At 40.5% G+C, this 24,580-nt stretch overlaps 1 protein-coding gene across 4 annotated transcripts in view; it reads left to right on the top strand.

Moving 5' to 3' along the window:
• The first annotated feature begins 1,961 nt into the window (after positions 1-1,961).
• The window catches only part of TENT4A (terminal nucleotidyltransferase 4A), a 58,281-nt gene continuing 35,662 nt past the window's right edge, over positions 1,962-24,580 (top strand). For 3 of the 4 annotated variants that reach the window (XM_018907254.3, XM_018907243.3, XM_009097595.4), the window contains exons 1-7: positions 1,962-3,161; positions 16,737-16,860; positions 18,302-18,348; positions 19,270-19,390; positions 20,907-21,014; positions 21,727-21,855; positions 22,911-23,124. In XM_018907254.3, the coding sequence (XP_018762799.2) occupies positions 2,344-3,161; positions 16,737-16,860; positions 18,302-18,348; positions 19,270-19,390; positions 20,907-21,014; positions 21,727-21,855; positions 22,911-23,124 (1,561 nt within the window). In that variant the 5' untranslated portion in view covers positions 1,962-2,343. The remainder of the gene's footprint in view (positions 3,162-16,736; positions 16,861-18,301; positions 18,349-19,269; positions 19,391-20,906; positions 21,015-21,726; positions 21,856-22,910; positions 23,125-24,580) is intronic. The other variant, XM_018907247.3, reaches the window with a different exon arrangement.

The following is a 24,580-nucleotide window of genomic DNA, read 5'->3' as shown; positions in this document are numbered from 1 at the left end:
GGGGCCTGTTTATTTCTCTTTAGGTTCAATTAAAACCAAACCAAAACAATCCAAAATCCTATGGAAGATGAACCATAAAATGAAGGACTGCTATTAGTAACTCAAGTTGAAATCTCTGCTGAAGATCTAAACACTTCATTGATGATGCAAGAAATTGTGGTGAACATACTTCTACATGACAAATAATTAATAGCTCTTTCATGTGGTTTGGGCTTGGTTAGTTTATTGTGTACTTTTATGTGTACTTTGGCTGTTAGTCCTGAAAGCAGTCCTATTCCTTAACAAAAATAAATTAATGACCTGCTTTTTCTGAATGACTTCCGGTAATAAATATTAGGCTGTCACCCTCATATCAGTTTCCCTTGCTCTGAAGTCTAAGGGCATAGTTCGAGAATACAACTGCATCAAGCACAACTATCTTTTGCTAACGAATGACGGTCTTGTTCTCTCTTCCTCTCTCCACCCCCTCCTCAGTGCCAGCTCTGATCACAAAGTAAGCTAATTCAAAATGAACTGCTGAAAACTGTTACTTTTCTTCCAAGTGCAGTCTTCTCTGAATTAAAAAGTTAAATTGGATCACTGATCAATATCAGGGATTGTGCAAGGCAGCAGGGAAAGGAATTAGCAGGATTATAGAGAGCAGGACCTCTCCTTTTCTCACCTTCTGCAGCAGCTAGTTCATTCAAGAAGTACCATGCAGCTGCATTGGAGGGCTGTGCTAACTATGATTCCCTGATAGTATTTGGCTTTATGCACGCACTCTTCTCTCTGCTGTTCTGTAGTCAGGTTAAGGGCTCTACTGAACAGTCTGGGGAGTCCTAGACTGCTGGAGTTTCTGGGAGGACACTCAGGACAGGACATTTTACCCATATGCACGCTGAAGCTGCTCAAGGAAATAGGCAAATCACTGGATTAGAAAGAGAACCATTACATCATAATTCTGGGAGGCTGGCTCTTACAGCCGATCTTCAGATCATGGTGTGTCTGTGTCTGATCCCGTTCCACTAGCAGTGTCCATTTTACTTAATGATCACTGCATGCGAAACCCATCCCTTAGAGACACTCCTTGGAACAGGCACTGTCTCCCTGTCCTGTCCACAGTCCTGGACTCAAGCCCAATAAAAACTGAAGTACCCAGTGGAAATGCAGTGTTTTCTTGGTGCTACCAATCCAAGGAAAGCCTTCCCTTGGTTATGAACTTGCACGGCGCTGCCGGACACATCACCCAGGCCTCCCCTTTCCCTCAGGGAGCAGAGTGGCCCTGCCCAGCCCCACATTCTGCTGCTCAGCCTCCCCAAAGGAGGTCTGCCTGAACTTGCTTCTCCCCTGAATTAGTCCTCAAAATCCACCCTTTTATTTTTGTGGGATCTGGGCTACAGTTTTCCACAGGGATGAGCTGTGTCATGGAGGGGTCAGACAATGCAGTATTTGTGAGAAACCAACACGGAGGCAGGGCTGCAGCTGTGCCAGCTGCTCACGGAAAGGCTTCAAGGGGGGACAAGTGAGAAGGGAACCTCATGAACGTCTGTAAGAATCTGAAGAAAAGTTGTTAAGGGGATGGAGCCAGGCTCTTCTTGGCGGTGCCAAGCAATAGGACGAGAAGGAAAGGGTAGCAACTGATGCAAAAGAAGTTCTAAACATGAGGAAGAACCTCTTTCCTGTGTGAGTGACCACATACTGGAACAGGTTGCCCAGAGAGGCGGTCGAGTCTCCCTCACTGGAGATTTTCAAGAACTGTCCGGACGCAACCGCGTGCCACGTGCTCTGGGACGCGTCTGCTTGAGCAGGGACGCTGGACTGTGGTCCCTTCCAGCCGGACCCATTCCGTGACTCTGGGAGTCTCGGAGCTACGGGCACCGGGCCGCCGCTGTCCCCGCCGCCCGCCGGGGCTGAGGCACGGCCGCGCGCGCCGCGCCGCGCCAGCGCGAGGCGGGGGAGCATTCCCAGCTCCCGTCTCCCTCCCGCTTCCCGCGCATGTGCGGTTGCCAGGGCGGCCGTCTCCGGTGAAGGTTTAAAATCTGCGGGACATGCGCAGTGCAGCTTCTGGCCCTGGCGAGGGGGACACGCCACATTGGAACGGCGAGCGGAGCGCTCCGGGCAACGCCGGGTACAGTTTGCGCCGCCTTAGCTTCTTCCCGAGCCGCGCTCGCCTCGCCCGGCTCTGCCTCCGGCCGCCCTGCCGCCCTCGCTCGCTCCCTCCTCCCCGCGACACATGCCGCTGCTGCCGGGCCGCTCCTAGCGCCGCTGCCGGGCCGAGCGAGCGAGGGAGCGGACGGTGAGCGGGCGGCGGCGCGGAGCTCTGGCCGGGCAGTGAGGAACGGCGGCGGCGGCGGGCGGGCGTGGATGGATCCCCGCGTGGCCTGGATCCAGCCCGAGCAGAAAGGACCCGCGAATGCGCTGTGGATGCAGATCTGGGAGACCTCGCAGGGCGTGGGGGGCCGGGGCGGCGCCAGCTTCCCGCACTACCTCTGCCTCAACTCCCCGGCGCTGGACTCTGCCGCCTCTCCGCCCCGCGGGCACGGCTGCGTGCGGCTCGGGGCGCCCGGCGCCTGCTGCTCCTCTTCCTCGCCGCCGTCGCCTTCGCCTTCCCCGCCGGCCCTGCTGACCGGACTGGTGCCCGCTGTCCCCGGCGGCCCCGCGGCGGTGAACGGCGGCGGCGAGGGAGGGCGGCGGCTGCAGAAGTCGCCTTCCGTGTCTTCCTCGTCCTCCTGCTCGTCGGTGGAGTCCGGCACCGAGAGCCCCGGCTTCTCCTCCTCGGGATCGTGCAGCGGTGGCGGAGGCGGCGGCTCCTCCTCTTCCTCCGGCGGCCCCCGGGCGGTGGCGGTGGCTCCTCCCGGGCTGCTGGGCAGCGGGGCTGGACCCGGGGAGTTTTTTAACTTCCACGAGAACAAAGTGAACGCTGTGAATGGGCACCACCAGCCGCCGCACCCGGCGCGCAGCCCGCACCCGCCCCCGGCGTCTCCTCAGCAGCACCAGTACCACCCGGGCCGCAGGAAACGGGAGAATAAAGCCAGCACCTATGGAATGAATTACCTGCTCTCCGGCAGCCGCGGCGTCGCCGTCAACAACTCCCCCCACCAGCAGCGGCAGCCGCCTCAGCCAGCGCTGCAGAGCCCCGGCACCCCCTGGAAGACCCGGAAATACAGCCCGGGCGTGCAGGGGTGAGCAGCTGCGGCCCCGGGGACTGCTGCAGCCCCAGAGGGAAGGGGGGCCTCGGCCGCCTCCTTCCTGCGGCCCCTCCGGGAAGGGGGACGGTGGGTTGGGATCACACGAACTCCTCTGGAGCCGGCCGCAGCAGGGAGGCCGATGGCAGGGGATGGCGGGGCACAAACCCGTGCCCTTTTGTAAATCACCTTGGTCTGTGCCGGCGGGGTGGTTCGCGACCGAAGCAGCGATTCATGCAGTGCGAGGGAACCCGTAGATGCAAGGGGTTAGGCCTTACTTTGTAATAGGTTGAGAGGTGAAGTTGTCAGGCCGTTGTTAGAGGTCACCTACTAAAGCACCTATTAAAGCAAGGATGTGTGCAGGATGCTTGTCAGAGCTGCCAGTCAATTCAGATTGTAAGGGGGAAGTGGAAGGCTTCCGTTCAGAGGGACTCAAAACCTTTGTGTTAATTTTCAAGTGCCTCTGCTTACGCTACAGCAAGCTGGTTAGCTTGGGGAGTGTTAGCAAGATCACTTGAAAGGGAGGTGCCGAGTTCTGTCTGAGACATGAAAGTCAGTGTAGTCTTAGAACATTTCTCTCAAGTGTGTTTTAGCTCTAGGATAAATTGAGCCAGCCAATACCTGTACAGAAATCTTGTCTTTTTGAAGAGAACGTTTTTATGAAGCTTACCCTGTCTTGTAAGCTGTACCTTTCTCTTATAAATGGCTAGTTAGTAAGGCCGAGTATTCAGCTTGATCTGATTGGCATAGAGAAGGGACTAAAATTGAACAAAGCGTGTCTGGGATGCTTTGTGAAATTGCTGTATTTCACCTGTCAAATTTCATTCAATCAAGGGGAAATGTTACTTTCTAAAGTTAAGGGTTTTTTATTCTTGGAAAAAGTGCTTGCTGCATTGACTGACTGTAGCAGATTTCTGATGTCACTTCAAAAATAGTTTCTTGGAACATCTTAACATCAAGACCCTTGGATGCCTGTGGAATAAAGGCATTGCATATTTGTAGAGGGGAGATAGCTAAAGATAACAGGGTATGAGCTGGGGATTTTTAAGTGAGAGATTTAACTTAAGGACAGTATCTTCCTTTTCTTTTTCATGTAGTACTGTCAGGTGCTGAGTGTGTTAAAAATCACGAAGAAGTATTTAAATACACTTTTAAAGTTATATTTTTGCAAACCATAACCTCAAGAGAGGGAGGACAAGACTAACTGACTGCTACTTTTTAATTCCAGACTGACACTAAAACTTCAAATTTCTTGCAGGAAGCTAGAATTTGAATCTTCAAGAGGTGTCTTGCACTAGGAGCTTTGAGTCCTATACTAAGAAGTTTGTATGTCTCAAGTTCCAATAGTATCTTCAAAATAGTGTGAAATTTTATTTTTTGTTTTTGTAGAGATGTAGTAACTTTTTAATTTAAGGCATCTCAGTGTAAGTGAGGCAGATCTCCAGGCAGGTGGAGGAAGGAGCAGCCTGAATTCATCCAGCAGGTCTTTGGCAAATGGCAAACCTGTGAATCAAATCCAAATATTGCAAGTTCTATCCTGTAGCTGTTAGGCAGCACCACCTATGCCATTCACATAACTTTATTTTTCATCTTCTGTCCTGTTTTCTTTCAGCTTTCATGTAATAGTGGCCATGCCACTCTTCAAGTATGAGTTTCTAGAGAATCCATACACAAGGAAATTGTTAAGCTGAGATTCAATTGTGCTGTTCAGTTCTGTAATGTAGGTAGTTCTTTTTCTGAAATGTTAATGACAAGTTTTTTGCTCAATATCTTTGAGCATGGAAGCTGTGTTTCCTGATCTTCTGTCAGGGATCTCTGTTACAAAAGTGGGACCTGATTCTGGCAGTGGGATACGAGTAACTGCAGCATGTGTGATCCTGTAGTTCCAGAGCATTCCTTAAAGTAGTAGGGAACTAACTAGTGCTGAAGGAGAGCATGAATCTTGAAACCATATACCTAAAAATGACAAGCAATTTCTGCCTTGAAATCTGAGTTCTGTTACCCCAGGTGCATCTTTAACAAGTGTATATTCTTAAACAATTTCCTCTTTAGTGTTAGTAATTTTTTGTGAAGTGCTTGCGTGATTGAAATGAGAATATTTTCACTGATGGATTTACGTATCTATCTTCTGCAGTAATTCCTGTTTAGCGGTGAGCTTAACTTTCTCCTGAAGCCTGGCTTGTGTGTTATTTGGCAATTCAAATGAAAATGCACTGAAAAGACAGGGATGGGGACAGATCCCTACAGGAGTTTCTTTTGGATCCCTTATGTTCCTTTAGTTGCCTGCTGTTCCCTGGAACTGTCAGCCGGGTCCTGAAGTATCTCTTTGATAATTTATCGTCTGTTGACAGAGCATCTTCAGTGTTGCTGTCCTGGTATATGCAACTGTTGAAAAATGTCATCCTGAAAATCTTCAGCTGCAGTCTGGTTTGGGCATTGATTAGAGGAGGAAGGACTTGATCCTAGGTCCTCTTATGCTTACCCTGTACATGAATGGTGGAGCTTACTCTGCTGTGAATATTGTTTGTAAAAAAATGCTTTTCTACAACATGATGAAATTTCCAAGTGATACGCAGTGGCTGACAGTGTTACTGTATTGTCATCTGGTAACAGAGTAAGCAGGGTAATCTCTGTTAGCCCTCTCCCAGGCTACAGTCCTACTTCTGATGAATTGTGTGCTTTAAAGCAGTACTGTGCTTTCTTGCTTTCTCATTCAGAGCTGAGGTTGGTCTGTAGCACTGCAAGTCATATTCACACTGCTCATAGTCAGTGGCTTTGTGATGGTAGGTGTGGTGATGTTTAGGAATACTGTATAAATGCTGTGTTTTCCTCTGTTTTATGTACATAATTCATTTTTTTCTAGTGGCCTCATGCTTTCACCACTTTTGATAGCAGCATGACAGTCTTTGTGAAGGAAATTTTTTCCATAAAACACAAGAGTGAAAAGCTATGTTTGATTAGATTTCATCCTATAGCTGTTCTTTTGGATACCCTAGATTGTCCCATGTCATGGTTTTAACAGAATTTTGGAAGGTAAGGATTGAGGAGATTGAAGCCATCTTTATTTCAGTGCTTCAACAGAGTGATTAATATAGCAGTAGTGTTAATTCCTATGTGCCTGGGTTTAGTTTAGGACTACAGATGACAAAATGATTGGTTTCAGATGCAAGGCAGAGAAGTATCCTTTAATATTAGAAGGTTAATTCAAGCTGTTGTGACTGATGTTCAGAAGTGCATGTTATTTCTTGGTACTGTAAAGTGTCCTCTTGTGTGTAAAACCTACATCTAGCCTCTTAGGGTGTATATTCTTTGCTCAGCAAATACCTTCTGTTTCTGTAAAGTCAGTATCTTAAATATATCTGAGTAATTTAAGCATCCAGAGAGTTTAGAAGTGCTTGACTATTACTTGAAAATATGGCATCAAGCTATTCTGAACTTTTTGCTAAGCCTTTATACTGAGCCTTTTTGGTAAGACTTTTGTTTGGATGCACAGCTAATGGAGTGCTTTCTCTGAAGACGTAGCAAATAGCTTGTGAATAGTATAAAATTACATCAGATTTAATTATTTTATTTCTTAATATGAATTTAACAAAGTAAGTAACAATTTAAAGCATTTTTAACAGTAGGAGTCTGTACTGCTTAACACTTTCAACTAAGTGTTGTCTAATTGTAGATGTTGAATGGGATTAGTGCTGAAATACCTGGCGTATCTGCTTGACACATTACAGTGCTGTGCAGAAACAGCAGAACTGGCTTGTTGAGGATTAGTTTGGGTACCAGAACTGTTATGATACATTGGAATGGTCCTCTGCCTGGACTAATTAGTGTTGCACAGTGTCTGATGACTTCCTGCATTAATTTTTCCCCCTGTATAGCTATAACTCTCTCTTGATAATGACAAACAAGTTGTGCCGTAGAGTACAAGAGCACCAAGACCTCCACATTTCCTTTTGCTGAAGGAAGATTCAGGGCAGCATTCTCTAATGACTACAGCAGGTACTTGGAGAGAGTTCTCATAAGCAAGGTAAGATTATGGCAGTGCTTCTACAGAAGACTGGTTTCAATGTTCTCCAGTTTGCAGCTGAATGATAGTGTGCACAAAAAGTGATGTCTAGAGATATGGTGGTGCACCTCTATGCTAAGCTTATATTAGATCATCTTTCTTTCTTCACCTATATGCAGTGTTTCTAATTCCAGTCTTACAGGGCTTTTTTGAGTTTTTGATATATTTCAGAACTTTAACTAAGATAAATTTAATTACAGTTTAGTGCAGTGCAGTGTTAAAAATCCATTGCATTTAGAGCTGTGCATAGCTCTGGTTGCATGTTTGTCAACCCTTTCTTCTTATTATCCTGCTGTCAGAGCTGTCAGATACAAATTAATGTGTGGGCATGCCACATTGTCAGCCCCTTCTGCAAATTTTGTTTTCTTGTATTTTGAACTGAAAGAATGTAGACTTTGGAAATGCTCTGAAGCCTTTACTGTCTGCAGTGAGATGTCCAGCACTTTTAAGGGCTTTAGGAGCCTCCCAAGGGTGGTTATTCTTAACTTCTCCCTGCACTTAACAGTGCTGTCTTGCTCCAGCACCTTCTAGTAAAGAATCAACATAGTGGGCTATGCTTCACTCACACTGCTGTCCAATCCTTGGTGTCTGCTGTCTGTGGTGCTAGGTGGTCATCTATAGTGGAAGTGTTGATGTAGGAGGCAGGTCACGCTGGCATTTTACACTCAGTTCTTGTTTTGCTTGACCATAGGGTCAGGGTAGAAGTAGGCAGCATATGCTGGAGTGTATGCAAGGAGAAGTGTGGAAGTAGTTGCCTGTTAGTCATAGTAAATTTCAGGAGAAAGCATCAGGATGTAGTTAAATGGATTGTTTTCATGCCTGAAGCTTGGTGTGAAGGGAGGTTCCAGGGTAGCTGCTGGATGAATTGTCCAGAAGAGTAGAACATCTCTTTTTTCCTGTGGTCAAGTAAGTTGCCTTGGTAAAGCACAAAATTTCCATGCATAGTGGGTACCTAGTGCACAGTTAAGAGACTGATGCTGGGGGGAGTGGAATGAAAGGAATGTTTTGGCAGCAGTAGGCTCCAGAGTCACCAGAGGTACTAGAGGTCAGAAAGGCTGAGCTACAGTAGTAAAACATGAGAAGGCCTTGCATGACAGGTGCTCACATCTGTGTGTAAAGGAGAATGGGACATGTTTGGAGCAGTTTAATCCTGGCATCAGCTTCATGGTGTTTTTGCCAGTTGTTAGGCTTTGGCAGTAGAGACAGCTGGCACTAAGAACATCAACAGCTGTACTGGGTGAGACCCTTAGAGGCCAATGCCAAATGTTGGGAAAAGAACATATCAACATGAGCTTGTGATGATATTTTCTGGAAGCATCTCCCAGCTTTAAATTATTAGTGGTCCTTGGACTCCCTGGGTTATAGGCAGTGCATTGTTATGCTTATTGTAGATTTTATGTATGAAGGTGTCTTTCCTTGATCTTTTATGATCTGGGATTAGTGATGACCTGTGGGATGATATTCCTCAGTAAAGCTGTGCATTATGTGATGATTTTTTTTTTTTATCCCGAGGCTGTCACTAGGGTTGTAGTGGCTGGCAGTTGCAGGTCTGTGCATTACAGAGGCAGACCATGAATGCTTTTTGCAGGAGACATGAAAAAGGAGGAGGGGAGAGGAGGCTGAATCACCTGACAGTTGTTTGTTTTCTAGTCTGTTAAATAATTTCTTGTGTTGAAACTGTTTCCTGCCTCTAGATGTTTATCTACTCTGTATGCTTTGCAGTCCCTGCTTTATCTTTGGAACTCATATGAGCCATACCTGTGTGCGATAATGTCCCAGTATTCCTGCATCTTGGGCTATCTTGTTCTATCTTGTATTCTGTCTCCTTGTTGCTAACATGGGACTTGTCTGATGTTTTTGTGCTTGGAGACTTCACCTGTGATCTTCCTTTAGTATGGAAGCTAAGAATTCCATCTGCTTGTTTCCTGGTTAAAACATTTCTTTATCTATATGAAGGGTCTTTCCCCTCATCTCATGTCAGCTTAATTTCTTCATAAGCCTGCATAAGGGTGTATGGCACCATTGTCAAATGCCATTTGGAAATCCAAGAAAATAGTAGATTTTCCTGTGTGGTTCTCTGATTCTTCCAAGTAGCTCTGAATGTTGTTTTTGTTGGTTTTTTTTTTTTTAAGGCACTGCATCCATTCATGATAGTAATATTAGCATCTTGATATAGTCATAGCTATTCATTTATTGCATTGATTCTGCTTTAGGCTGCTTTGACTATTTTGAATGTCAAAGCTAATCCTTTTAAATTAAAAAAGATAACTACTTATTGTTCTGGTACAAATGCAGTATTGCGTGAGTAAGACTTTTGGTGAATACTGAATTACAAGGAATAGGTTTTGCTGTGAAGTATTTTCTGTCAAAAAGTCTGGGGCGAGTTCTTCCTTCATAGTTGTGGATCAGGGAAGTCTTTGAGGAATTAAAAAAAATTAAATACTAACTTCTTTACATATCATGCATTTGGATCACTTAACTTTCTCAGTACTGATAACTTACTTCACTTAACAGAAGCAGGTTTTTGGGCTCTTGACTAGTTTAGCCTTTCTCAGTCCTAGCTTAGCATCTTGTTAAGTTGTTCCTCATAATCGTTTTTGATATCCTTAATCTTCCAATCCTCTTTTCCTGCTTTGTACGTGACTTGAGGATTTCTGAAGACATCTTCTGATGGAATCCTCTGACAAAGTAGTAAAAGCTCTTTTTTTCCCCTAAAATCTGATTAGTGATGCACACTAAATAACCAGTGTGATATCTTTAGAAGACTGAAACACACTGTTCTTTTGGTTATGATTTTGAAGGAGCTTCCTCTATTATATGGCAAACTGCAACAGTACTTAAATCCAGAAAAGACTTTTCTAGCTTTTTTTTTGCCTTGCAGAGATGCTGACTTTGAGTGTGAAGGGTTTGTTGCCAGTAGTGCTTTGATGGGCACATTTTGAGTTAGAGTCCGCTGCTCAGAATTATGTCAAGAGTTGCTTCTCTTTAATGTTTCAATGGCTAACCTGATGTAATGAATACCTGATCTACATGGGCTAAATTAGTCTCTCATCACTAATATGTTTCTGCTGTTGCAGTCTGACTTGTCTGGGACGTTCGCTTGCTATCTTTGAGCATTTGGAAAAGAATGGTATTAAGACAGGAATTTCAGGGTTTAGTGATTCTATTTATTGGCATAGCAAGCTTGCTGATTCGGTCCCAAGGTTTAACATATGGCATTCTCCTTCACTGGTGCAACAAATGATTGTGATGTTTTCTTGGTGGTGTAGGGAGGTCCATCAGTCCAAGTCAGGAGTAATGCACTTTAGAAGCTTATGTAGCAGATGTACATTGCTATGTATTGAATTGGAGATGTACATTTGCTTATTTTAATTTTTTTTTTGTGATGCAGCTTTTTCAGAGCCCATACAGCCATTAATAAGGTAATTGGTTGAGTTTTATTGGATTGATATAATTCGTCAGAATATTTTAGTTGCTGGTTTTCTTCAAAATGCAAACAAGTTGTTACTTAGGTCTGGACATTTGCAATAAATCAGTCCAACAAACTTAGTTTCTTGGGTGTATCAACTTGTCAAGGTGTTTTTAAGAGGCAAAATCAAATTGGCAAGAAACTTGGTCTGAAGTTAGGATGGGCTCTGACTTGCATGACTCTGGGGCAAAGAGAAAGCTTAGAGAGGAAATAAGAACAATATTATCTCTTGTGGATAATGTACAGTATATTTGTTCTGTGGTTACTTTTTTCTTCCTATCTCTCCTTTGTAGCTAACTTGCAAAGCAAGCTCAATTCTTATTTGAGTTTTGTATTTACCTGTCTGTAAAACATTTCAGAGTTCAGATTTTTAAGTACTATACAGTTGGTTTTTTTTTTGGTTTTTTTTTTTTTTTTTTTTGTTTTTTTTTTGTTTTTTTTTTTGTTCTGCCAGTCATTGTAGTTTGCTGCCTTCCATATGATTAGAGTGACAAAGTTAATTGCTATCTGAATAATGTAGTAGTGTGAGACTGATTTGGTGCAGCAGTATGGTCTGTGAATGTAGCACTGTGTTTTCATAGTTTCTCTCATCTGTAAGCTTAGAACATTGCATAGGGCATAGAGTAGTAGTAGTGCTGCCTGAGCCTTACTGGTGTTGAGGAGACTAGTATACAAAGATAAAGGCATCTGATGGGTGTTGTGTGTGGGAATGGGAAGAATTGTAGTTCTTCTCTTCTTGGTCATGGCTGTATTTTAGCCCCTTTTTTAGGTGTTTTAATCTTAGATCATACTGGGAGAAGGCTGTCTCAGAATGCATCCTTGCTTTCACACACTCTGTGTGTGTGTGTGTGTATAGATATATAGATATGTATCTCCTCCTTTATTTCACTGAACCATGTTTTTTTGTTTTAGACTGTAAGACTGACTGATTTCAACTATGGAATGCATTTGATTGTTGTAGTGTGAGATCTCACCTGCATTTCCATGATAATGCAATTGTGCTTTGCCCTAGTCATAGGTGAAGGTACAGTTCAACAGATTTCCAAAATATGTGCAGCGACTGACGTGCATTTCGTCTTTTAGTCTTGAGACAGTGAAGTCATGCATGTTTTGGAATTCCTGCTTCATTGAAGGAATGTATTCTATGACTTGTAGCCTTTATTTCAACAGAGATTCTTTTGAGATGCTGTTTATACCTCCCCATTTCTTTACCTCCATTTTCTACACATCCCTAGTATTAGACCCCCATGCTTTAACTGTGGCATCTATTCTTTCCTTTTATAAGGTTACTTGGATGATGTGTTAGCCTTCAGCTAGAAAAATACTCAATAAAGAATATGTTTTTAAAAAGAGGTAATTGTTCCACATAAAAGATGCAATCATGTTTGTACTGTTCCTTTAGAATAAATTAATGTGCTTAGTAGTGTAATCATGTTGAAAAGGAACCAGATGCTTACTTGAGGGAACAAAGTCTCTGTAGGTTTTAATTTACCTTCTAGTTTGTTTGTGATGTTTGAGAATTTAGTTTCACTGCATTGAAGTTAGCCCTTGAAGTAATAAGTCAATATTATGTATAATACGTTTGCAGTAAATGAGTAAAATGGATGATCTCCTTACTTAGAAACCTGCCTTTGAGGAAAAGCATTGCAAAAGTCTGAGAATGTCACCTGAGTGATATTTTAACCTAGAGGCTAGAAGAGTGGCTGTCTTTCCTTAAACAGTAGAAGGGATAATTTTTCGATAAACAGAAGATGTTAATTTTGTTGCAGTAGTTTAGCCTGTAAGCAGCAGATGCTTGCTGTGCTTAGCAGTAATAACATCAGTAAGTGGTAGGTTCCTCCAGGCTGTTAAAATTAGCAACCTGAATAATCTAACAAGTACAAGTAGCCTCTCTTTTTCATTCCTGTGTTCTAATCTTTCCCATCTTATATTAAGTAAGAGTACAGTTATAGCTTACCAACAAGTTTCTTTCCCAGTATTTCTATAAATACAGGAAAGCTGTCTTGTGAAGAAGTCGATTAAAAGGCCTACATTTGCTAGTGAGGTAATACAATGGGCATCTTAAAATGTTACAGGAGATTGCTAGGTGCTGTGATGCTGTTGGGAATCCAAATTCTTTAAGAAGCCTGAAGGAAATTGAGAAGACTGATTTATCTATATGTTAAGGGAAGCTCTATTAAAAAAAAGAGTTCAGATGTTACTTGTATCTGCATGTACATTATGTGCTGCAGATGGAAATTGTGTTCCTAATGGTTAAAATAATGTCACAGTCCTGACTTAAAAAGTGCTTATGAAAATCATAGAGTGTACGTGGACAAAATACTTAAGTAAAAACTGTCCCTGTATTGGCTGGCTCACTGTTCCATGATTATGTGGGTTTTTTTCAGACATTGTATTATTCTTTCAGCTAGTGAGAAGTTACACTGGGATTAGTCCTGAACAGCATACAGGATCTTGTTATATATACATGAGTTGGGGTTTTTTTTGTGACAGTGTTCTAATAACTTTATCTGAGCTAAGATGTTTACCAAAATGCAAACTACTGTAACATTAAGTTTAAAAAAGCATCTCTGTTTTGAGAAGCTTCAGGTGTAAACCAGAAGGTAAAATGCTGCAATGGTTGTACTGCCATATGCTGACTGTGAGTATAGCATTGATTCTTATCCAGAAGGACATAGACCAAGAAGATGATCTTTTAGAAACTGTTGAATTAAGGAAAACTGGAAAGAGCATGCAAAGTAGAAGTCTTTTAAGTCAGAGGGTTAAGAACTGGTTTGCCAAATGCATTAAGACCTGAAAGTCTTGCACATCAAAAGCAAGAAACTTGCCAGAGTCAGTAGGGCTCAGAGAGAGACGTGAGAGGGCACCAGGGGGAACACAACCATGTAGTAAGAACTAAGTGAACTAATTGCGTTCTGTCAGAGAAGGACTTCAGAGACTTAAGAAAGCTTTGACTCCAGGCAACTGCAATTTTAAATTTCAGTAAGAGTTTAAATCCAGTCAGCAGAATAATACTGGTTATACACCCATGTCTTGTGGTATATGCCAAAGAATTTCAGGGGAATTAGCCGTGAGTATGGCTTGAGCTCTAAGTGAGCTTTGATGTCTAGACCTCTGCTGTTGTCCAGTGCAGACTGAAGTGTTAAACCAAGTACTGCCTTGCCAGTGTGAAGTAGAAAATATGAACCTTACTTCATATTAAAGAGCAGATGAGGGAAGGACATGTAGACTAGTGATGAGTGATACTCTTCTGAGTCTTTCATAATGTGATTAACAATTGTGACTGTGTTAATCATTGGAAGAGAGGCTCAGTGTGGCATCAAAGTGAGATTACTTGTGTGTTGGCTATTTTCCTGAGCTCACTGATGCACTGGGGCTGCTTTTGAAAGGCTGTGCTGTGTGTGGTAGAAGTTGTGATAGGGACAGTTCCCCTTTTATTCTTTTCCCTAATACAGGATGCCTACTGTGAATGCATTTTTTCCCCAGAAATGTCTAGATCTCCTGGTGTGGTTGGATGGAGCTGATACTATAAAAACCTAGAACTACTTGCATGACCAAACATAAAGAAAGGGTCTAGTACATGTTTTGATCAAGGTAGTTGTGTCTCACAGGTCTCTTTTTCTTGAAAGATTCATTGTTAATCCATATTCCTGTGTTCAGTTTGATAACATAACTTCTGGATTTTTTTCCAGAAGAATGTTTGAGATTCTTTTTGAAGACTTTGTAAAAACCAAACATTTACAGGTTTGCTGGGTTAGCTCTTAGAAATAACCAAAGGGAAGAATAAATTATTTACTTTATAATAAGGGAAAGTTAGAAATAGAAGTACTCAAGCCTGTTGCTCGATATCTTCATAAATACCTGGAGGGAAGAAATGAGTGAGAAGAGGATAGAAAAGATAATAGAAAGCTGGAGCTGACTGCAGACAGGCACAGTGGGAGTTCATTGTACATTAGATTATAAAATTGCTGGTAAAATTAAATTCTAGTAAATATAGAATCATGACTGAAGAAAAATAATTCAGGCTGAATGCACACAGTGAGTGGGCTCTATGTTGAGAGTTTTGTTCAGAAAACAGTTTGAAGCTTCATCATTATGGTTTCTTTTAAAGAGCAGCTATGTGCTCAGGTACCCTCAAGCAGCAATATTCCCAAGTGTAGGGACAATAAAATGAAAACAGGTGTGTGTCCTGGACTGAATGGCAGAATGACATGTTGACTCTGTTTGTGTTTCTGCCAACCTGTCAGAAAATGTGGTGCAAATGGAAAACAAGCTGAAGAAGGTTAGCAATGATCAAACTAATGGAAAACTAGTGGATAGAGATAAATGGATTGAGAGCCTGAGAAGCCTTGTGTTTTGAGATGAACTGCCAGTAACAACTTTTTTTTTGCCCCAGGAAAAAACATCAGATAAAATCATTACCAGGCATCAGTTTAAAATAAAGCACTTTTTATTCTGATGCATACTTAAATTCTCATTGAATGCCACAAATAACAAAAGAGAAATGGACTAAAAGACCTGGAAGAATCTATGGAACGAAGCTCTTTGAGCTAATAGGTATCAGGTTGGGATTCACCCTGAACGTATGCCAGGTGAAATTACTGGAGGCTTGGAAGGATGGCTGCCCCTTGGCTTTTCTTGCCTTTTTTTGCTTTCACCCTGTGTCTGCCTACTGCAGATTATTATAGGCAGAAGAATAGGAAGTCTTTAGACTGTCCCCATTGCTGTTAGGTGTATTCAAGTATTTTATTCATTGGTCTTTTTTTCTTGGAAAGATAGGAAAAAAGCATACTTTCTGTAAGCAAAACAAAATAAGAGCATGTTAGTTTGTACTTTGTCTTGCTCTAAAATTTTGGAATCAAGTGGATTCATCAGCAAATTGAAATGTTAGTTAAATCAGCTGTGTAGTTAAATGTTCAGTTGTGGGTCCAAGCTCAGTTTAAGAAAAGAGAAAGGGCAAACAGTAATTCAAAATATTTATGCTTTTTGGAAGTATCTTTGAGCTTTGCTGCAAAAATCTCTTTGTGTATGGAAAGGAATACTGACACTTAAAAAATTAGGCATGTGGTCTCTTGGAAGTTATGTGCTAGCAGGGGAGTTGCTGAGTAAAATGAATTGCAAAAGTCTCAGCTGAAGAGTTGAGTTCTATTAGAGAGGTATTAAATTTTGCTTTTGGAAGGCTAAAAAAACTGTAGATTGATTTTTGGGTTTAGGACAGCATTTGGATTTCTCTACGGTGTTAACTAGATACATTTTGTGAGTTAGACAGAAATCTTAGAAATATGTCAACATCAAAAAGATGTTTTGGAAAAAATGTCACAGTGGTAGTTATTTGCATTTTTGTTTGGCATGGCTTTATGCTTTTCCATTGAAGGCAAACATGACATTCACCTGAATACTCAGATTTGGCAGCAAGAGTTCTATAGTACTGGTAGATGTGAAACAAAAGGGCTTATTAGGTGTGTAAGGTTCCAGTGTCAGGACTCCTTATGTAACATTGGTATAAAAATACTTTACACTTGAGAATATATTTAACATTCCTCACTTTGAGTTCAGTTGGAAGGTCACTTTCTATATGAATGAATGGCTAATGAAGGGCCTGAGTGTCAAAGTGTTATGTTTTTACATCAAGAAGTACTCAAATGTCCTTTTTATTGTCCTCTGCAAAAACTCACTAATGCCAGCGGCCTGTTTGCAGTCTGTGTAAATTGCTGCATACAAAGAAGTAAGAACTGCTGGAAGAATAAACCTGCTTGGAGATTTTGGTTGATCTTGTGCTGCTACACATTTGCATCGTTACGTAGTTTTTAAGGCTCAGATTTGTTTTCTAAAGAAAAGAATCATTAAGGATCAGGAATTGACTTTGGCTTTCACTGCTGAGTCGGTAAGAAATTTAGTAAATATCTACTAGAGTTAGTGTTCTGAGCTCTTGGGTTAAAGGATGATATTAAATAAAGCCTATTGCCTGTTTCTTGTAAAATTTATGGTAATAGTTAAATAGTTCAATTGTCTCTTTAACTGATTCTACTTTCTCCATTAGACTACATGAAGAAATCATTGACTTCTATGACTTCATGTCTCCTCGTCCTGAAGAAGCAGCTATGAGAAGAGAAGTGGTAAAAAGGATAGAAACAGTCATCAAAGATCTTTGGCCTACCGCTGATGTGAGTGTAGCTTCAGTTGTGATTTGCTTCTCTAGTAAATTGTAGAGCTTGGTTCACTTAACCTTGCTGTTATCTTTCTTTCTTTTAGGAATGAACAGGTAACTCTTCGAGTTTAAGGCAATTGACTAAATATCGCAGTTCTTGCAGTATTTGGAAATTAATTTTCAAATAAGTGGGGAGATTTCAAACCTATATTTTGGGTTAATGAATTCTACTGAATGTTTTTTCATTTTGAAAACTGCTAATGTGAAGCTTTTAGTAGTGCCTTTCTTAAAGTAAAAGCTTATTAAATTGATTGTCTCTGTATAATTTAATTTTGAATAATAAAGTGAGACTGACTACCTATGTATTCATTTCTGCAAGGAGTCCTGAATGTGTGGATGTTTTAAAATCAAAATATTTTATGAAAGAGCAATTAAATGCAGATTTTTTTGTACTCTTCATGAATTTGACATTCAAGAATTGCTTTAGTCCCACTGTAGTGGGAAAATAGCACTCCCTGAGGCATGTTGCAATCAGAGCTAGAGTAATTACAAACACTTTGTTACCCAGTGAATAAGTTTGCTTATTCAAAAAGAATGTGTTCTAAATTGTATTTCTAGCATCACCTTTGTGATTGCCAGATTGTAGCATTGTCCTTAGCCACCAGAAAAATGTTTGAGACCATGGTGATTTCATAGCCTTCCATAGCAGACAGTGAGGGCTCAGGCTACAGCACTGAGCTAAAAATACTGCAAAACTGATCTGCTTCATCCTCACCCATGTTTTTCCTTCATAGTGAGATTTTTCTACCTTGTTGAGATTGATATAAACACTGAAATGGGCCTGTGTTACCTGGCCAGAAACTAAGTCAGTTTGTGCATTGGGCTCTGCTGTATCAGAGAGGGAAGGACATCTCAGTTCTTTAGATGGGAAGCTGACTGAAAGTATTTGATGTGGTCTGTGGGTGTATCTTCATTGTGCCTGCTTTCCCACACACAAACAACTGCTGCTACTTCATAGTTGTTCTTGACAATAAAAATCTATAGTATTCATATTTATCTGAATGATATGTTTAGATATACTTGCTGGTCTTTAAACATAAAAATGTGAAAAAAAATTCCCTTAAACTCTTTCACTTTCAGTAAAATTGTCCTGTAAGGAAAGGAAGGAGCAGGAGGGAAACTGATCAAAGCTTGTATGTCTGTCAAACTGGAAATAAGTAATGAAAAGAACTTAAATGTACTCTAGCTGGATTAGTACTTGTTTCATGGTAAAGAAGCCAAATTTCCTCTAAAGTTGCATCTCTAAGAAAAAGTGTGTTTGTACAGAGAGTATATAGTAAAGTAACTTTTTTACTGGCTATAACCTTAACAACTGGAGAACAGTATGAAGTTTTGTGAAAGTAAAAGGAGCTGAGCATTCATAATTGCAAGATGTTTTCCTGCTGTCTTCTTTTCAGGTCCAGATATTTGGCAGCTTTAGTACAGGGCTTTATCTTCCAACTAGGTAAGTAATAGTTTACTCTTGTCTTCTTTTAGAGAAATGCTAAATTTCAAAGAGGAGTTTGGAATGTGCAAATGTGTCAAACTTTTAGTATAACTTTTATATTACATGTGACAAAGGGAAGAGCTTTTAAACTTAAAGATTTGTAATAAATATTTGATGTATTATCTTACTGCTCTGCTTGTTGACCCTTTGGTGAATTACCTTTTCTTCCTTGTGTCTGGGGTTTGCCTTTGGCTTTTTTTTTTTAACAGACAGTGAAACTGAATGTTTGGCATTTCCCTTGCAAAGATTGTTTTGTTAAACAAGATAAATTACTAAGAATGTGTCACTTAACACAGAGTTACTGTGTAAAGTCAAAAGAAACATCACAGTGCTGTATTCCCATCTTTTTGGGGAGCAAAATGTCTTACTTAATTTGGTATTTTGGATCGCTTAATGATTCAATTGGATGTGGAAACCTCTGTAGCTCTGCCTTGAAGATGAAGATGTCTTTATATAAGTTAAATTTTCAGAAGGAAAGCACAGGAAATTTCATTTCTGTGAATACCAATCACTGATAAAATTCTTTGGATTATTAAAATGCCTGTCAACATGAGTAGATAGATGATGGATGGAATTAGACTGTAAGTCAGAGGGAAGGGAGCATGAAAGGTAAAAGGGAAAGGAACTTGGAGAAAAACTCATCAGAGTAGTGGAAGCAAGAAAATAGAATACTGCTTTGGGTCCTAAAATACCCAAAGGGATTTGGGTATGTCTTGCTTAATGCTCCTAGAAGAAGCTTACTGGTAACCAATTTTGTAAATTGCAAAATGATCACCATGTATGACTTGTAATATGTAGAATGCCAATCTTACCATATTTTTTTGGCAGTGTCTTGTGCTTTAGATTTACTGGATTTCATGCTGTGTTCTTTTTGTCTAGTGATATTGATCTAGTTGTTTTTGGGAAATGGGAACGACCCCCTTTACAGCTGTTGGAGCAAGCACTGAGAAAACACAATGTGGCTGAGCCATATTCCATTAAAGTACTTGACAAAGCTACGGTAAGTAATGGCTTTGGAATACTGAACTGAAAAACTTTCAGGCCCCTTCAGATATTGGTGATAAATAGTATTCTTAATTCCTTAAGCAAATTATATTGTCTTAAACTCTCTGCAAGATTTCAGTGGAATCTGTATATGCTTAGCAATAGCATGGAGTGTTTTGCATGGACGTCGGTAATTCTGCGTACTGTGTTTGCTGAAAGCCATACTTCATGTTTAGGTTGACAATAAAATATGAAAGTTTGTATTTGCAAAATATCCTGTAAAATAAATTAACTGCATAATATTTTTCCACTGACCTTTGAGGGGAATTTGTTAAGCCAGTAACTAGAGCTGTCTAGCTTTCAACATGGTTTTCAGGTTGTCTTGTTTCTGATGGCATGGTGAAGTGTTCCAAACCTAACATTGGGTTTTCCTGTCCAATATCTACTATGTGAGAGCTTTATGTCACTTGTGAAACTGATGTGTGGTATCCCTTGCATCTTTCTTGTAAGCCTGAATCATGTTGAATATATTAAAAACTTAATGCATGAGAATTTTATGTTACTGAGCAAGTTTCTTCAGGGGACTAAGGTGAGTATTCCAAACTTCTGTGAGCAAGCTTCTGTTTTGTGGTCTTTAAAACAGTCTTCCTCTTTTAGGTTCATAATATTGCTGTGGCTTTCATTAGAGTAGCAGTATGTGACAGTAGCTTTGGTAGTCATTGGTTTGACTGAGAACTGTTGGGATTTTCAGAATCTGTATTACCCGTTAATGATGGAAATGGCACTAGCTAGGCTTAAATTCTACTATTTCTTCCTATTTTTTTCTTCTGGTATTGGTATAAAATGATGCTCTACTTCTGCTCTTTTCTGTTTTCAATTTCAGATTAAAAATATGAGGAGTTCAATTTAAAATAAATGTTATCAGCTGAAGTTTAGGTTATGATTGTTAGATGATTTCATAGGGTACTGCCTTCCAGGTGGTGGTGTGAAGCTAAACTACATATTCAGTCATTTTATATTAATTTATTCCTGCCATATTACTATGGTGGCTTTGCTTTATTTCTTCTGGCTTTCATTTGACTCTGCATTGAACCAGTTCATCTTGATAAACCATCTGGCATTACTTTCTGCTAGGCTGGTTTCCTGTCAGTTCAGTAAGTGAATGGTGCAATACTGGGTCACAGGAATGCAGTTCCCACAGGTTATGAGATTACAAGATCTTCTGTTAATTAGAATGAGTCATTAAATTAAGTAAATTAAGTTGTCATATGAAACATTGCTATTGCAGCTATGAAGGCACATAGCTGATGGCTGTGGTAGAGTACCAGGGTGATGGTAAGTTAATGTGGTTGTACATTAATCACCTCCCTAGAAAGCATTCAGTGGTCAGTCAGGTTAGGATTGTCTCCTCTCAGACAGACCTGATAGTTGCAATCATTTGGACTGTTTATGTCCATGTGTCTTGAGTGAGCTAGGGAACAGCACCAGTGTTGTATTGCTGGGGATTCACATTCTTGTCTTAATCTTTTCAGGTACCAATAATAAAACTCACTGACCAGGAGACAGAAGTGAAAGTTGACATCAGTTTTAATGTAGAAACTGGTGTGAAGGCAGCTCGATTTATCAAGGAATACATGAAGGTATCAGCCATGTATTGAATGTTATGCTACTTACCCAGGATGTGCTAGATGCTTAGCTAACCTTTTTTGGTATGACCTGACAATTTATTGCTGAAGTCTATTTTCATTAATACTAATTAAACATGTATATTTTAATTGATTATCTATTGGTGTCCATTCAGCATTCCCTTGGAGTGCTAGGTGTTTGAATAAACCTGTACACTGTGAAAGAACTTCTATGGAAATGTCTAGATGTACAGATAGGCACTAAACTTTGCTTCTGAAGCAAGTCTCTTTTTAAGTTTTGCTTACCTTGAATTTAAGTGATGCTGCATTATGAATACTGTCCTGCTAAACTATCAAAAAACAATTCATGTGTAGCTACACACTTAAAAGTTTCCTTTCATGCTCTGTAGTGAAAGAGTATATTTAGAGTAAAAGCTTTGACTATAGTAAGTGACATTGGCATTCAGAGAAGGATCTAAAAGTCTTACTGTTTAGGTGGGAAATAAATTTGATACGTAAGGTCTTTGATCAAATAAGAGCTGAAGTCTATTCATCTGTTTCTAGAATTAAAAAAAGCAAGCTTCAGTTCTTCCTCTGGAAACACTGTATAGCACACCACTGGAAATAATTTTGTATTAGATGAATCTGTGTGTGCTGAGATTGTGTACTTCTTTATTTGTTTTGGAATGTTGACGTTGTCATTGATAAAACTTGTTTTGCTTTGCAGAAATATTCTTTGCTACCTTACTTGATTTTAGTATTAAAACAGTTCCTCCTTCAGAGGGATTTGAATGAAGTTTTTACTGGTGGAATTAGCTCTTACAGCCTGATTTTAATGGCGATTAGTTTCCTGCAGGTAAGTCTGTTCCTTATTTGTTTCCATATTCTTCAAAATATTTTAGGTTCTGTATCTATGCCCTTTTATTGTACTGTTTCTTCAGATGCCCTTTGCAAAGTGCAGCATTACTGTTATGCTGTTATGGCTCTGAGTGTTTGACTCTTTAAAAATCCTGTGGAGTACCTCTCAAACATCCAGGATCCTATCCTGTGTGAGCTGGAACAGCAGCAATTGCCTTGTGAAAGGCATAGAGGCTGTTCATTGCTCTCTACACCAGGGCCTCTACCTGAATTATCTTAATGGTGCTTCATAAATCTACAGGATGCTTTTTTGTCTTTTGCTTCCCATACTACTGGTACTGAATGTGCAGAGTGGTTGATTTCAGTGTTTATTAAAATAATGAAATCCAACAGTCAAGTCCTTTTTTTTTTTTCCTTATATATTGGTTAGGTTTTGACATGCTTAACACTGGCAGATGCTGTGTTGACTGATGAAATAGTCACAAGTTATAATGTTAGAAACAAGTTACAACTTCACTTAATACATTTTTGTGACAGTGAGCCTCCTGTAGGTATGATGAGGTGTGGGGTTAGCATCTCTCAGCAGCTGTGGTGATGGAAAACTTACATATTCTGCTGCTGGTGGTGTTGACTGGTATATTGCTATGAATTTGGTGTACCAAGTATAATAAGTAGAGATAGAGACACAAAGTGTATTTCATTTGGGGCAACTAGATTGCTCCCCACTTTCTAAAAGAATTGAGGGATGGATTTGCTGTGGAAAATCAGGTACTACTTTGTTACTAAGTAACATAATTTAGTATGCAGTACTTATTTCTTGTTTTTGACTTAGGGAAAAGAATTCCACAATCCTCAAAAAGCTACATGAGGAAAGATGAAAGAATTCTTTGACTTTCAGGTACTGCTGAAGTGCTGCCCCCTCTAGGTTGTGTGAGAGTGGTTTAAGTACATGAAGAGTTAATTATTCAGCTGTTTAAATGAGCTTTTTGATGCCCTGTGTTATGGTCTGAAAACTACTAATTTTTTATATGCAAAAACTGGTTTGTGTTACAGCTACATCCAAGAATTGATGCCAGAAGAGCTGATGAAAACCTTGGAATGCTTCTAATAGAATTTTTTGAACTTTATGGAAGGAATTTTAACTACTTGAAAACTGGTATTAGAATAAAAAATGGAGGTGCCTATATTGCCAAAGAAGAAATCATGAAAGTCATGACTAATGGATACAGACCATCCATGCTATGTATTGAGGATCCTCTTCTGCCTGGTAAGACTGCACACTTGTTGCAATATTCCAGAGCTCTGGCTCAGCTTGTGCTCTCAGCTTGCGTTAGTCCGTCAGACGAGTTAAGAAGCTGCACTGGGAAGATGCTGCTGCTGTAGAGGTACAGTCAGGTAGGAGGGCTGAGGGATATGGGCCTGAGGTCTCACAAAATTCTTAGCCTGAGTAAATTGGATTACGTACAAACAGTGCAGTTGCATAGTGCTTTGGAGATCCAGAACTGTGTTGAGGACATAATGAGATTCTCTAACAGCATTGAGAGGTGGTGAAAGAAAGAATTCCAGGAAATCCTGCTAGGGGGATTGTTAGCAGAACAGTTCTCCCTTATTTGCTGTGAGAATGAGATTGGAAGGTGTAGCTTTTACTGCCACAGTCTGTGGTGCCATACTTCAGCTGAGTTGCACCTTATGGGAAAGAAATGCCCCAGGTGCAGAACCAGTCCTGCAGGGTGGTGCCACAGGGACTGCACAGGAACAGGGGTGAGTATCTGCAACAAACAGATGCAGTGGTGGTGGTGTGGAGATCACTTTGCATAACTGGCTTCTGTGCTGCACAGGGATCTATAGGGAATGCCAGTTAGAGTTTTAGAGTTGCATGTTCTTTTGACAGTACTTAACATAAAATTTTATTTTTTTAGATTTGGTTTTAATTCAGTAACCCTCAAAATAATTGAGCTTAATTTTGGCTAAGTGCCTTGGGAAAATTTCCAGCTTTTTAGTACTCAGTTTGTATTCTATTTAGACCATCACAAGTAGCTGAAATTCCAAACCAGCTTTTTAACAAAGTAAATTTTCAGTTAATTTGGAATTCAGCACAAGTATTTCTAGAATGTAATTGGCAGTCCAAGTCCATACTGTCACATTTTGTGAGTAGACATTTTACAGCACTTTTAAAGCAAACACCATGGATCAGAAGTTGAAGTCTGGCACCTTTCTAAATACTCAATATGCTGAATGTTCATGCTTGCCTAGAAAAGGTTTCAGGTGTCTCTAATATGTTTGTAACTCTGTGTCCATCATGACTAGTACTTGGCCAGGTTTAGGTTAGGGTGTGATTTGTGCAAAACTGTCATTGTCATTGAGATTTCCTTTAGGAGCTGTGTACTTACTTGCCTGAAGACCCATTTGAATAGCAGCATCAGCCACAATTATTTAGAGTCAAAAATCCTTACTGCCCTTCAGTACTGTTCCCTTCTATCTGCTGGGGACTGAAGGAGAATAAACTGCGTGTGCTATGCCATGTTTTAATCACTGCCAATAGTACTCTGTAGAAGAAAAAAAGTCTAATAGGGGCTCTGAACTGTTCCTCCAAGCATTAATCTTGCAGAAGCAAAGAACTGTAGTTTAGAAGAAAGAATAGCTGTATGCTGTCAAAGAGTTGGTAAGAATTAAATTAAATAAAGAGTTTATATGGTGTGAGATAATATAATCCTTACAGGGCA

The sequence above is a fragment of the Serinus canaria genome, chromosome 2 (genome assembly GCF_022539315.1).
Source record: "Serinus canaria isolate serCan28SL12 chromosome 2, serCan2020, whole genome shotgun sequence".
NCBI classification, from domain to species: domain Eukaryota; kingdom Metazoa; phylum Chordata; class Aves; order Passeriformes; family Fringillidae; genus Serinus; species Serinus canaria.
Note: the sequence above shows the minus strand (reverse complement) of the source record. Positions and strands in the feature narration are given on the sequence as shown.